Below are 15,309 nucleotides of genomic sequence, written 5' to 3' on the forward strand. Positions count from 1 at the left end.
TCCCTCGGGCGCTTTCCACGCAACCATTGCTCTGTAGTCGGAATATTTATTTGTTTTTTTATAAAACGCCTTATAACAATCCTGAGTTCGGTTTCTAAGTGCAGATCCGGGATTCGAACCTCGGTTGCTCTGCATGGTCTTGCTTCGAAGACCAGCGCATTGCCCCTGTGCTATCCTCTGTTCACAAGTAGAGGAATAGAGGGTCGCAACCAGTGCTAGAGTAAACAGCTAGTCGCTATCACTAGCCATAAATTCACCAGTTTGCACACTCGCCCAACCTGATCATCGAATACATGGAACAGATATTGCATGGGAGTGGCATCCAGCCTGTAACCAGTCATATCAGTAAGCATAGTGCACACAGCCTTCCAGTACTCATCCAATTTGGAGCAACACCACACCATGTGAAAATACCCTGCATCTCCCTCGCCACATCTGGGACAATAGCCGTATTTGTTTGGGTAAAGCTTCTCAGGCGGGCTGGCGTGTGATGGTACCTCTGCGGAACCTTAAATTTAATGAGGCAAAACCGTGAATTGTTAGAGACCTCTCAGGACTGTGCGCACATGTCACCCCAAATCTCATATGTAATATGAAGACGTAAATATAGCACCCATTTAGCGCGGAGATTGGCTAGGGTCGACAGTGCATGGCCCTGGATTAGGTTGTATAGGGAGGAAATCATGCCCTGTGAGCCATAGGCATCATTGACATATCCCAGAAAAGAGGCGTTTACAGGTTGCACCGGGAATTCCGCCCACCGGCCCCTAAAAGCTCTACAGATGACAACATACTGGAGACATTGTAAGGATTTATGTTGTGTGAGTGCGGGAATGTCGCTTGCAGGTACAAAATTACCTTAGGGAAAGCTGGGATGCAATTCCACAACGGAATGAATGCACATCCTTTGCATTAAGAATTTAACTATTAGGACACCTTTTGTTATATAGTATTTGCCAAACCCAAGTCCAAATTTAGAGGGGTTATCCCTTCTGTTACAAAAAATGTCCCTGCCATAGTCAGCGGCATCCGTAGTCCAAGTTGTGAGTTGAAGCGAAAGGCGCGCTAAATATTGAACATAATTACCATCAAATAGTGCAGTGTGTTGTCTGTCTATAGTGATCCCCAAGTACCGCATTTCAGTCAGAGCCCATGAAAAGCTAAGCAGGTCGAGAGAGGTTTACGTACATCGTCCATAAGGGGGAACAGTTCAGATTTATTACAGTTCGCCCAAAGTCTGGCATTTCCCCAAAGATAGCAATATCTTGCTTGATGATCCCTTGGTGTGTTTGTGGATCGCGCACAGACAGTGTTGCACCATCCTCATAAAAAGAAAAAACCTCTGGCTCGCCACACAGCCAGACGCCTCTATACCTGTGCTTGTTCCTAATAAGGTTTGCCAGCGGCTCAATAACTATGGAAAACAATAAGGGCCACAGGGGGCATCCTTGGCGTGTACCTCTGGCAATGGAAATTGGGGCAGACAGCATCCTGTTCGTTCAGACTCTAGCAACTAGATATGTGTAAGGACAACAGACATATGAAGCAAAGTTGGGGCTGAATTGACCTCTCCAGTACTGCATACATGAAACGCCACAAGACTGAATCGAAGGCCTCTGCAAATTTGACCACCTCACCTCACCCAGACCCTCATCAAGCAGCATTGGCCCCCGCTGCAATCCCATATCTTCACATCCTGTTGCATCATTTACAAGGCTGTAACCCTGAAGTCCACAAGCTACCATCTGAGAAACTTAGAATCGCTGGAGGCTACTGATCCACCAGAAGTAAAGACATTTGCAGACTTGAACTCTGCCAATTCAGGAAGGAATAAAACAGAAGACAGGCCTTCTCTATCTACGCCCCAAGAGGCGTCTACCTCTAGACCCACAAGTTCCCCTTAGACCGACCGCCTAGTTGTGCCGAAAGTCAAGCGATGCAAAGTGGGAGGTTCTACCTTCCGTTACATTGCTGCAAAACTTTGGAACAACCTGCTCCCCCCCACCGCCCTTAGATCTGGGATATCCTACTGGCTATACTGCAAAGTGCTCAAAACACAGCTCTTCTCATAACCTCCTTCCCCTCCTATTACAACCCCCCTAATTTTCCCCCCAGACCTGTATATAAACTAACTGTACACTGCTCATTAACATCCTTGATATTACTGATTTACTGCCTTCACTCTGATGTAATTCCCCCCAACTGTATGACTAATTACGCTTACCTGAATTGTACCTGTAACAGTGCCTCAATGCCTCCAGGATGCCTGTGCGATTTATAAATGAAATAAATAAGACTCTGGAACCTCCTCCCCATCAACATCTGACTTTCCCCCTCACTTCTACAGTTCAGGATGGAGCTCAAGATCCTCCTCTTGAAGGAGTGGCGCCTCCCTAACACCTAGCTCCATACACCGTCCACTCCCCACCATACTTGAGACTGGGTGATCTCATCCCCACTTCTTCCTCCCCTGGTTACTTGTAGAATAATTGCTGACAATTGCCCTCCCACTGCTGTTGTTAAATCCCTTGTCCCTTCCTTGTTTCTTTGTTCCCTAACCTTGTTTTTACCCCATAACTGTAAAGCCCTACATTGGTTCCCAAAGCTAGCTCAGTGCTCAATTAAAATCCTAATAATAAAGGGGTGAAACTTCTCAGCTTTACGTCATTGTCAAAGACGCAATTACAGTGGACTGTTGGTTAGCCAGGCCTTCTGCCAGGCGCAAATCGACTGTCTATCTCCGGCAGATCTATATGAATAGGCAGAGAAACAGGTTCAGGGGGAAGCCCCTGGGGTGTTCAAGGTGTGCTGGCAGAATGGTCTCCTGTACAATGGGCTCCAGAATCCTGTGGCATGTGCCAACCAGATGTTGATGGTAACCCAATGTCACAGGAGGTTCCTTCTGAATTTTGCTCATGACACTCCTTTTGCAGGTCACCTAGTAGTGGCCAAGACAGCTTTTTACTGGCTCCATATGGATGTAAATAGGAAGGAGTTTGCAAGGTCCTGTCAGACTTGCCAAGCATCCGGTAAATCTGGTGGGGTAACAAACGCCCTCTTTATTCCACTACCAGATGGTTGGGCGGCATTTTAAGAGAATTGCATAGACTTTGTAGGTCATTTGGATCCTCAGAGCTTCTCTGGGAACCTGTATATCTTGGTTGCGGTAGACTATGCCACCGAGTACCCAAAGACACTACTCTTCAGAAGCATCAAACCCCCAGCAGTGGGAAGGCCTTGGTAGGGATATTCTGCCGTGTAGGATTCTCCAAAGAAATCATTTCTGACAGCTGGTCCAACTTCATAGCTGCACATATGAAGGCTATATAGGATGATTGTGGGGTTACTTACAGGTTCTCCACAGCCTTTCACTCATAAACCAAAGGACTTGATGAGTGGTTCAACAAGACCCTGAAAGGCATGATAGATGACTTGGAAGAGCACTGGAGGATAAAATGGGATATTCTGTCATGCCTACCGGGAGGTGTTACAGAACGGTAGAGGTTTCATTCTCTTTGAGCTTGTTTGGGGGTCCACTGAGCCTGGTGTGGGAAGGATGGGAGGGCAATCACTTAACTCCTTCCCATGACATAGTTGATTATGTGCTTAGCCTCAGATCCAAGATGACCAAGTACAGAGAACAGAGTACTGAAATCTGAAGGCCAGCTATGAGATCATGAAGCACTGGCATGACTAGAAGGCCACAGCGATATAATATACTTCAGGACAGATGGTCTGTATTATGGAACCTGTCAAGTCCAGTGCCCATCATGCAACATGGACTGGGCCCTATGTAGTACTTGAAAATATCAGTGAGGTTAACTACCCATTTATCCAAAGACCCAAAGGCAGTAGCACAGGGTCTTTCATGTCAACCGGCTGAAGCCTCAGTACAGCTGGGATGTCTTGGTGATGGCTCTCATGACTGATGAGACTGAGGAGGAGACAGATCCACTCTGAGGCTTATTGCATGTAGAGTCCACCAATGGGTCATTGGAGGTAGTTCAGACCACCCAGACAATCACAATTGTACGACGGCCAGTATGCAAGTCTGTTCTCACTAATTCCAGGTACAATTGATTGATGCATTCATGATATTGACAATGGAGACACAAGTAGGTGAAAAGCAAAATCCACCAGATGTGAGATACGATAATGGAAACTATCAAAGAGGTCCAAGATGATGACTTAGTTGTGATTGAGACTTCCCACACCCCCTGGCCTAGCTCAGTGGTACTTGTCCCTAAAATGTCCAGTAGTGGGAAAACCAAAGTCCGCTTTTGTGTGGACTACTGTGGGCTCAATTTTGTCACCAAGATAAACTTGTTGGGGAGAAGTTGGACCCCACCAGAGCTTCTGGGGTATGGGAGGCCCCAACACCTCCCATTTTGCCCAAGAAGAAAAATGCAGCAGAGTCCAAGCAAGAAGCAACATATTCCAAACTGTTTTATTTCTGGGCAGCAAAAAAACACACAGGGCTTCATGCACAGCGAAAATGCAGACACCTTCTTCGAGAGCCTGGCTTGCAAGCCAGCTTTGTAACACACTGCAGGCTGACATCCCAAAATTGAACAAGCTCCCAGAAACCCATCTCATCCTGAGATTGGCTGCTAAGTGGTAGGTGGCCTATAGTGCCCTTATAGGAAGCCTGATCATTGGACCTTTGCACCTTCGTGTCACAGGGCTGGCTTGGCTGCTCCTCCCCATTACCTAATTCTAAAATTGTTGCATTGTAAATTTGTTCTCATTAGTTTAGCTGAACAGGTTTTTCGCCCCTGGACCCTCAGCGTTCATTGGCCAGAGCTGAGCCATTCTTGTTACAATTATGTTTCAAATGATGTCTGGATCTTGCGAAAATGTCTTTCGTTCCCAGAGAAAAACCAATGGGCCCTGGGTGTTCTGCTCTGAATTACTCATATTTATGAAGAATTAAACATGCTTGTCTGCCAGAGTTCACTGTCGTTCAAAGAAAAGAATCTTATTTTACTGCAAGGCCTTGAGCTGCTCCTGGGTTTGCGAGGCGCATTGCTGAAATGAGCACGAATCCCCACTGCGGTTGGTGTTCAGTGAGACAAGTGTACTTGGCTGTAATTTTCCTGAAGCATGGCTTTACACTGTGCCATTTGATAATGCATGAATTGATGAGCTATAGTGCTATAAGGTTAATTCATGTGAGGATCTGCAAGCCTTTAAACAGGAATTCTTGTGTTTTGTAAATTCTGCATGGCGGAACTGCTGCATTTGAGGCATGTAGGTTACAGTGTTGGTGAAGTGGGTGTCTTTCAGCATATTTGTCACCCATGGGCGCACTAGGGCCTGGTGCAAAATGAGTGCGCTCATTATTCTTCCTGCTGTTCTTTCTGTTGATGTGCCTGGGGTGAGGGGGCAGGAGTTAGATCTTGATTTTCGCTCTTCACACTCCATACCTGTTTCCTTGCAATCTACTGTGCCCCCCTCTTTAAATAAATCGTCTCAGAGCCCACCCTCTCTCTGATCTTTTGTACCATTTGTTAAAAAAGCACGTAGGCGTTAAGCGCTATACAAATGTAATAAAAATACAAATACCTAGGGCAGACAAGCTTATTGACAGATTAGGCACTACCAAGTTTCTAAGTACCTTTGACAAAACATGGGGTTCTGGCAGGGTGGCCAAAGCGATGGGGAGAGGGCAACATAAATAATATACATCAATCAATCAACATTCTCCACATCAGAAGGGCACTGCCAGTTTACTGTGATGCCATTTGGATTACAGAAAATCCCTGCCACATTTCAGAGGATAGTGAATCAGGTCCTATCTGGATTAGAGGACTTCAGCGGTGCCTATCTTGATGACCTTGCGGTCTTCATACCTGGAAAGACGAACTTTCCACCCTGAAAGAGGAGCTACAAGTCATGCAGAAGGCTGGCTTCACTATAAAGGCACCAATGTATTTTCTTGGGCCTGACCGGATGCTACAGGCTTTTTATCAAGGAGTATGGGACACTAGCCCTTTCCCTCATTGATGTGACATCTAAGAAAAAGCTGCAGAAGGTCACTTGGGTCTCTGACTGCCAAATTACATTCCAGAGCTTTAAGAAAGCTTTGTGCAAGGCCCCGTGTCTGAAGATTCTGGATTATGGGCAAGTGTTTATCATACAACCGACGTTTGTGAGTAAAGAATTGATGCTGTGTTAGCACAGCTAAACTCTAAGGGAGTAGATCAACCTTGTGCGTATCTTAGTATGCACATGAGCAAGTGAGAGCGCAACTTGACCACAATTGAAAAGGTGAGGTTTGCGGTCGTGTGGGCTTTTCATAGGCTGAAACCCTACATATTTGCGTCTCATTTTACCATCCAAACATACCACAGGCCTCTAAAGTGGCTTATGGCTATGCAGGGTGAGAACCCCAAGTTATTGCATTAGGCCATATCCATAAAGGGATTGGACATGGGCATCCAACAAAACCTTGGTCGCAGCACTCTAATGCAGATGGCCTCAGTAGACACTTTTGTCTTGAAAATGAGCCACACCCTTAGAGTCTCAACCTTTTTGGTTGGGGCATGTGAGGAATTGCTATCTGGCAAGGGTGTAGAAGCCGTGTGCAGTTAAAATGTCGAATCACTAATTTCGAATGCATTAATTTAAAAAAAATGTGGAAAACAAATGTTGAATATTTTCTTTTTGGGGTTTGGCTAGTAAACAAGTGGTTATTAAAAAAATGGGGGTTTGGGGGGACCCCTCATTAAAAATAAAAATAAAAAAATAAAATAAATTCAACTTTTTTTTCAACATTATTTATTCGAAATTATTGAATTCGAAAATATCACTATAAACCTGTAGAAGCCTTGCCTTTTCAAATTTGTATGAGCTAATAAAATGATGCGGGCAATTCCATTTCAGGAAGGGAAATCTGCTGTTCAGATTTTACTTTCATAAGCAGCCAAAAGCATAATGTACATCTATGCCCAGCTGAATCAGTATCCTGATCATCAGCACCTGCTCTTCAGTGGCATGGAGCAGGTTCAGAATTGCATGCATAGTTTTATTAGCTAATCAAAATCATGTAAACCAGGGCTTCTACACCCTTGTCAGATGGCAATTCTTCACAAGTAGGTGTTACTGATCGCTATTTGGTGAACCTGGGATTTAGAGGAGCCTGGGCACGAGAGGTGAAAGCCTACAAGAGACGACGGATGACACGCAATAGTGTATCCATCCTTTTCCAGCCAGTGCAATATATTCAGTAATCCACATATTGAACAATCTTCTCCTATTAAGACTGACCAACCCACGTTTAAATTGCATGGAATTAAAAAAAATACTTGAGCGGTCTTCTGGTTTGAATGAATTAAAGCCATATGTCACATTTATTTTTTCAATTTCTTGTTACTGCCTTTTAGCCCCATACATCTTACTGTTACAAACTTTGTAAGGCTTTGATTATGGGTTTTGTTATTTTGGGCTTCCTCTTTTTATTCAACATTTTGTTAATTGAGTGATTACTGTCTGATTACTGTCGGCATCCTTTTTGCCCTCTGCTGACCTTAATGATCTGTCCTCAATGTTTTCTACTAGGTCATTAATCGTTTTCCTTTTCTGTTTGTGTACGTCCTATCTTCATTTTAATTTTTTTTTTTTGGCTTCTGTTGCAACTCTGTCCCATCCTCTATTTCTGCTCTTTTTATTTTTCTCATTTTGTACTGGCCTGCCATTTCTCAAGGTGGAGGACAAGATTCAAGTTGACTTCTTTATTACCCCCCTACCTCTGGTCCCATAGTGGGGTTGTTTTAAAATAATTTCACTCTCTAATTCTCTTAGCCAGTAGCCAGGTAAATTCAATGTCAAAGCAAGTTACTATGCCATTAGTTGACATATTTATATTAGGTGATCCCTCCAGTCTTTAGTCCTTGATGAGATTAAAGAGGCCACCCAGTAAATCGCCATGTTTATAGTCATCATTTTTACAAAAGACTTTAAAGGAAAATGTGGTGCCTTAATGTGGATTATTAAAGTTGTTTAGCATCTATGGCACGTAATATATTTCCTTCTTTAAATTGGAATATGTTCACTGCAGCCTCTTCGATTCCCATGTTTTCAGCATTCTCCGTTATAGTTGATTGAACCATTGAATTGACTGATATGGCCGGATCACAATTGATTGAATTTTGGCTAACATGACGTCCATTGGTAGCTTTCAGTTGTGTCAGGGACACATTTAGGTTCTCATTCAGATTATTGTTCCTTCTGTTCTCTAAAATTGTGCTGCTTGAATCAATACATTTTTCCCATTACACAATTTTGCCGGGAATGTCTATCTTTGGTTGGATATAGATTATACACCTCTACTTCAGATGTGCGTCTATTGCTTGAAACAAAAATAGCTTGATTCTTTTTTTGGCTTCCTTTTCCTCCTCAAATTTGTTTTCACGGAATGCTGATGGAGCCCTGGCCGTTTTCCTCCCCAAAACCACCCCACCAATATTGCCTGCCGCCAAACCATCTGTATTTGTGTGGTAAAATTAGAGAAAACAATGAGCAAAAAAATGTGAGCAGTTTTCGATTGAGTTATAGACCCAATACCTCTTCTACTGCCTGGATACATTTTAGTAGGAAGAGGGGTCAAGCGAGCTAGGTGGCATAGATAGTTTAAGATCTGGATCTGTGGTGTTATAAACCTGCTCTTCCACTGCCTTGCATCTCTTTCAATATTAATTATCCAGTTTAAGTAGCCTGGAGTAGACGTACAGCACGTACATCCGCACTCCCGAAACATGTTTGTGGGGGATACTACTTGGGGGCAAGGGGGCTAAACAGAGAAAGAAAATGGTAGCATTTCTATTCATATTAGCTAAACGTAGGATAGCAGTTTCCTGGAAAAGCTTAAGCGGCCCATCTAGGTGTCCGGTTAAAGGATCGAATACAAAAGGATCGAATGCAAAGGTGAGATTCAATAGGATCGAAAACCAAAAGTTTCGACATTTTTTTTTAATTATATATTTTTTTGGGGGGTTTTCATTTAGTTAAAAGTGTTTTTTACCACAAAAACGGGGTTCGGGGGGGTTGGGGGGGGCACCCTCCCCAAAAAATGTAAAAAAAAATAAAGGTTAAAAAAAATAGTTTTCGAACATTTTGTTTTCGGTCCTTTTGATTCGACCCTTTTGTCATTCGATCCTTTTGATTCAATACTTTGACCTATAACCGCCCATCTATACACTCATGGATGAAGGATGCACACAGGCGAACATATTGAAAGAGCAGGCCAGAGCAGAGGAAGAAGAGGAAAGGGGGATGGATTGGGGACGAATGCTAAATGAGATGATCATCACATCGGATCTGCGCCCACCCTGATCAGGAACCTCAGCAAAGATTCATGATCCTTAATAGAAACCAGGAGATGAAGGGGAGGGAGAGAAGTATAAGCAGATCACCACATGAGAAAATGCACTTACCAAGTTGAAAATGTTGTTCGCTACTGTTTGCTTCAACAAATGTACTAACTGCAGTGTTGACGGTTTTGTAATATTGCTACCTACTGGAAAAAGAGAAATTGAAATAAATACATTAAAAAAAATTAAAAGTATCTTACAGTAGTTTTCTAGGATCGTACTCTGACCTCTAATTGGATCTCTACCTGACGTTGCCTCGGCTGCTTGTCAGCAGGATGTGCATAACTTTGGTCAGGCTCTTTAGGGAAAGGTTTTTATTCCTATGCCGGAAAAACTACAATACCAACTCAATAGGACAATCAGAGATATGTGGAACAAAGAAATGTAAAGACTAAGAGGCAAAATCCCACTAACCCAAAAACCCAACTTTCTGCATACATCTCTCACACAAAATCCACACAACCACTTCTCTGCACAGCAAATTGCACATACTTCACCAGACCGCAACAAACAAACAACACATAACTCACACCAACCGCACACAAGGACCCACTTCGATCTGATAATCACACCCAAGCTCAGCGCACAGTGAAAACCGAACTGAAGCTGCCAACAGGACACCACCGTTCTCACCTTCCTACTCCCACCTCACTCTACTGATCCAACACCCCTCCTTTTTTGTTTGCAGGTCTGCTAGAGCACCTAGGGACCAATTCTGTTGGTGATGGTGCACGGTACAAATACCTTTAACATTAACTAGGCATCCTATTTGGAGATTAGCTTTGATTAGCTTTAAACCCATACTTCCCAGTTGAGCTTCAGTGTTTAGGTTGTGTAAGTCAACATAAATATATCAATATAGGGACAGTAAAATACTGGACAATGAAGTGACTAAGAGTGCATTTAGTGGCCACTTGATGAGCTATCAATCTTTTCTTGAATCAGCAAAAAAATACATGTTTAGATGGTTTGAAGTGTATTATTTCAGTTAATAATGCAAAATTAAATTAACTTCTACTCCCATTTGTGTATGTGTTTTAATTGAAAGATAATAAAATGCGAATTGTACAATAACAATGTTTTACTCTTTTTAGGTGTTTTAATAGCCTGCTACTTAATTTTTGCAACGAGAATGACTGCAGACCAAGCTATTCTCTTTGTTCGAGCAAAAAGACCCAATGCCATTCAAACCAGAGTACAGTTACTGTGTGTAAGAGAATTTTCGCAATTCTTGATTCCTCTACGAAATGTGTTTTCTTGCTGTGAACCCAAAGCCCATGCTGTCACTCTGACTCAGTACCTTATTCGACAGAGGCATCTTCTCCATGGTTATGAGGCTCGCTACCTAAAGCATGTGCCAAAACTTGTTCACTTGGTTTGCAAACTGCTTTTGGATATGGCCGAAAATAGGCAGGTTATTGAGGAGGTTCTGGAGATGCCAGATCTGTCAGCAGAAATAGAAAAGACAGTTTCTCAGTTGACTTCATCGCAACTTGTGAAAGAGTTAGATGCGCGCATTGACACAGTAACTGGATTATGCCAGTCTGCAGGACCTGCAGAGCCTTGTATGGCACATGATGCTGTTTTGACTAGTGAACAAGAGTTTGATCCTCTTTGGAAGAGGCGTAATGTTGAATGCCTTCAACCTCTGTCACATTTGAAGAAACGATTAAGCTATAGTGATTCAGATTTAACAAGAGCTGAATTTCTCTTGGAACAAGGAGAAACGCCTTGGACGGTGCCTGCACAAATACCCTTTCTCCGGAGTCTGAAGCAGCAGAACAGTGTCAAACTGTGTTTTGTTTCAGGCATTGCAGAAGAAATTGAACAAACTCCTCCTGCAGATCTACATCGAGAATCTTCTGTGCATAGCCCATTTTCTTTCTGGACTCAATCAAGGTTTAATAGCATGGATGGACAAAGAGAAGGATCTCCACTGTTTCATCGAAGAAAAGCTCCAAAGGAAATACAGCGTAGTCGAACATTTTCCTTGGGGTTTTCTTCCATATTTAGCAGCTCCGATTCAGAGCAAGCAAATTTTGATTTCTTCAGTGGTGTGATGCAGAATGAAATGACAAAAATAGTTGAACTGCAAACTAATGCAAATAACGACATGAAAAAGCAAGACCATGACTTCTGCGAAAAAGTTATTACATTACAGGGCAATGATGCTGACACTTATATGCCAGAATGCTATGTTCGGAAGGACTTTCATGAGAGGACAGACGCATCGGATCATGAATGCAGAGACACATTTGAAGGAATTCCTCATGTTGTTTTGCAATCTGAATCAAACCTTGGTGCAAAACGATTGCTGGCAGTGAAGGCACTATCTGGCATCAGTGAGTTTACTGAGGAAAATGAAGTGAAAGAAAAGGTGAACACTTGGCAGGTATTATGAGGAAACACATTTACTTTTTCTGTGAAAATTCCATTGTTATATGTGCACGTCATATGTTCAAACATGCTTATTGTATATGCATGTATATTGTAAGTTGTTACTTGTATCGTGCAAATCTAGCTAGGGAGCCTAACATAACATAACATAACATATGTGTTTGTAAAGCCTACATTCACCGCTTGGGGGTGTATCTTGACACTATTGACTAGCAATAGATGTTTATCACAGCAGAACATTGTACAGTTCTTTGGGTAAGAGCGGTGGATGGTAGAATCAGTACCATCAGAATAGCGATTCATGATTGTTCATAATTAGGATGAAGTTTGGGAGATTGATTTCTAGCTAATTTCGGAACAATAGAATGGTGCAGACCCAATATGTGGTGGGATATTTTTTCATATTCTGAATGTGTATTTTGAGGTGCTCTTTTTTCTGGTCCTTTCATTTTGACCTTCATAGCCTCGGATTGTTATGACCTTTCATTTTTCGGTGGCCTTCTAAGATGGTTACTTTTTCCATTTGGTTAAGGTAGTGTGCTATATTTATATTGTTTTGTCGGGGCTTGCAACATCTACTAGCCCTCTCGCGTAGGCGAGTAGATGTTATGAAGGGCAAACACCATTTGCATGGTACTCGACCTGGCTGGCCAAAATGGGAATCTTTGAAACTTGTATTTGACATTACTGCAAACAAACCTGGTTTGCTGTAAATGGCAAATAAAAGGTTCACTGTGCATAGCTGGCATTTGGGTGGCAGCTTTGCACCAAACATGAAATGTGCTTTTGGTTACATGCATCCTTTTACAGAAAGTACTGATTCATATTTTGTCATCCATCACCATCGAAGCGAGTCAATTTCTCTCTGGTTGAATATGTCAACTAATCAACTCATCCTGCAGGTCTAGTTGGATTTTTAAGAATGTTCAAGGCCTGCTTGTATTTGATGCAACAGATCTTGAAAATGATCCTGGCTGCTTCTTTTCAAGACAGTTTTTTTAAGTGCCACACACCACTCGTTATCCCTATGGACAAGCCACACAGACCATTACTTTAAGCAGTATGTAAGGAGGCTTTTCTTTTAAGTATTTTACACGTTTTACACAGTATTACAGACCTTCTGCAAAGGACATTGAATAAAAGAATGTTGGTATAAGATTCAGCACTTATCACTAGTAAAAATGGATACCATCATTTTACCGGAACGGCTGACTGCAGGTTTGCCGGTGGGGCACCTCAGTTTCCTCCAGCTAGAAGCTGGAGGGAAGGCACGTGCCGGACCAGCAAAAAAATCCGTCATTACTGTGCTGGCAATGATAGCGAATCCCCTCATGAAGTCTTATGGGACTCCATGAATGGGGATTAACATTGTCACTCCGGCACTCGGAATCCGGCGGAAGTGCCGCCTGGACCGAGTGCCGGAAACGGTAATAGCCTTTGCCGGTATCCAGTCAGGTTTACCGCCAGGATATTGGCAAGGTTAGAATAAGGCCCATTACTAGGACTGTAGTCTAAATGGTTTTGATACATTTTATGTTGTCATACTCTGGCATTGTCAAACAACGTTATAATGTATTTCATAAAAGGTAGCAGTCGCTCCTCTTCAGAGCGAGCATGGCATGATAGCCTGTTCTGAGGTGAGAGTTTGCAGCACACGCTTTTTGCTCACTATACCTTTCACAGATGGGAAATATTCATTTGCATATCAGTCTTTGTCCCGCCCACATAGGCAGTCCAGCACCGAAATGCTATGGCAATTCCTCTCTGAACAAGAGTACCAACAGCAACCCCATACACGTGTTTCAACCTTGTTGGGCCGTTATAATGTATGCTAGTTTAGGAAAAGGAGCCATCCTTTTGCTTCCCTTTTTCTTTTAGTCTGTTACTTAGAGTAGACATTACACATATAGTACTCATATGAGTCAGGCAAGCATAATCAAATATTGCTGATGATTGCATAAAAAGCAGATGTTCTGCATATTTAAGTGAATTTGAAATGGAAAATGTACGACTGAGTGAATACGTACCAAGAAATAAAAATCGAAAGAGAAATAGTGCCTCATTACAACTCCTGCGGTAGCCTTGCTGGTAAAAACGGCAGGCAGCCGCCGGAGTTGTATGTTTTTTTCAGCGCCTGGCAATGGGTCCCTGAAGCCAGCCGTCGGAAAAAGTTACTCCCCATTCCCTTTTGAGTCCCATAGGACTCCATGGGAATGGGGACGATGGTAGCACCGGCACCATTTATAATGTTGCCGGTGCTAGCCTCAAAGTCTGCAAGCGGGTGCCTTTCTGCCCACCAGGTCAGACCTGCCGGGTGGAAAGGCACCATGCCCGCAAACTTGTACTCTGCTGGTCCAGTATCAACTGTGCCGGTAATCCTACCAGCACCGTTGTTACCAGACGGGCAGGGTTGTAAATCACCCCACTTTATTCCCACGGCTGCTTTTGCAAACCGAATCCTACTGTTTGAACCTTATGAATTAACATGAAGGACCGAAGAAAGGCTTAGCGGCCGAGGGCCCTTCAATGAAGGGCTTTTAAAAAAAAAAAGAATGGCTTGTAGAACTCCCTGAAACCGGCACTGATATTCAATTTCTTTGAGCGGTAGAAGCAACTATTTTGACCTTTTCATAGCTAAAGCCAGAAGGTCTTGACACTGTTATGTTATTTATCAGATAAATGTAATGTGAATGCAGTCCTTTATCTGGAGCAATTGTTCTCAGGCACCCCAAGGACCAGTCAGGGTTTGCTCTATGAACAATGATCAGGAGAGTGAAAAGGAATACTACCTGTGCACCAAGAGGGAGCCAGTGCGCCCTAGCAAATGTAGGGAGGGGTGAGAGGAGTTTCATGGCAGAATTTAGGCAGATTATGATGGAATCACAAGATCTGATTTTCCAATTTGTTAGAAAGGGAACAACACAGTTATGGTTTGTGACGATCATCCAGATGGCGTCACTTCTCCCCAGAGGGGACCCCCTTCTCATGAGGCTAGGAAGGTGCGGCCGCTAACCGGTAGTCCCCCTAGGCGAAGGTAACATGTGTGAGGACCTCATGGGGAGGAACTCCCCTACTGGGGATAAGGATGCGAGTCTGGGACATGGCCCTTTTAACTCCTGACCCCACAGGGTAATAACGTTGCCCAAACCTTCTCTACTTATGCTACAATCTGAAACCATGTATTATTGTAAACTGTCACACAATCCTGCTGTAATGAGTACAGGGACGAAGAAGTTGTCAAGCACGTTACAGACGAGTAGGTAGAGTGCTCAGCCATCTGTTGTCAATCAAACAGACGTTACGCTGGGGCAATTGCCGCTATTTAAACTAAACAGCAAAGAAGGACTTTGTTCTGTTCTGAATCCAGAACCCGATGAATGAGGATGCTGCCGAGAAGACTGCGACATTGAAACTGGGCTTTCAAGAGGCTGCAGTGAGACAGCTTTCCATTGTAGCAGACACAAGCAGCGGGATGCCCAGACTGCATTTTGCGAGTCGGCTGGGAGCCGGCACACCTGAAGTGGAGAATCTAAAAGGTGGT

At 43.3% G+C, this 15,309-nt stretch overlaps 1 protein-coding gene across 3 annotated transcripts in view; it reads left to right on the top strand.

The window, feature by feature from the left end:
* The window catches only part of PTPDC1 (protein tyrosine phosphatase domain containing 1), a 980,126-nt gene that overhangs the window by 728,426 nt on the left and 236,391 nt on the right, over positions 1-15,309 (top strand). For all 3 annotated transcript variants that reach the window (XM_069643571.1, XM_069643572.1, XM_069643573.1), the window contains exon 7: positions 10,466-11,763. In XM_069643571.1, the coding sequence (XP_069499672.1) occupies positions 10,466-11,763 (1,298 nt within the window). The remainder of the gene's footprint in view (positions 1-10,465; positions 11,764-15,309) is intronic.

The sequence above is a fragment of the Ambystoma mexicanum genome, chromosome 2p, assembly GCF_040938575.1.
Source record: "Ambystoma mexicanum isolate Mex_15411 chromosome 2p, UKY_AmexF1_1, whole genome shotgun sequence".
In the NCBI taxonomy this organism is placed as follows: Eukaryota; Metazoa; Chordata; class Amphibia; order Caudata; family Ambystomatidae; genus Ambystoma; species Ambystoma mexicanum.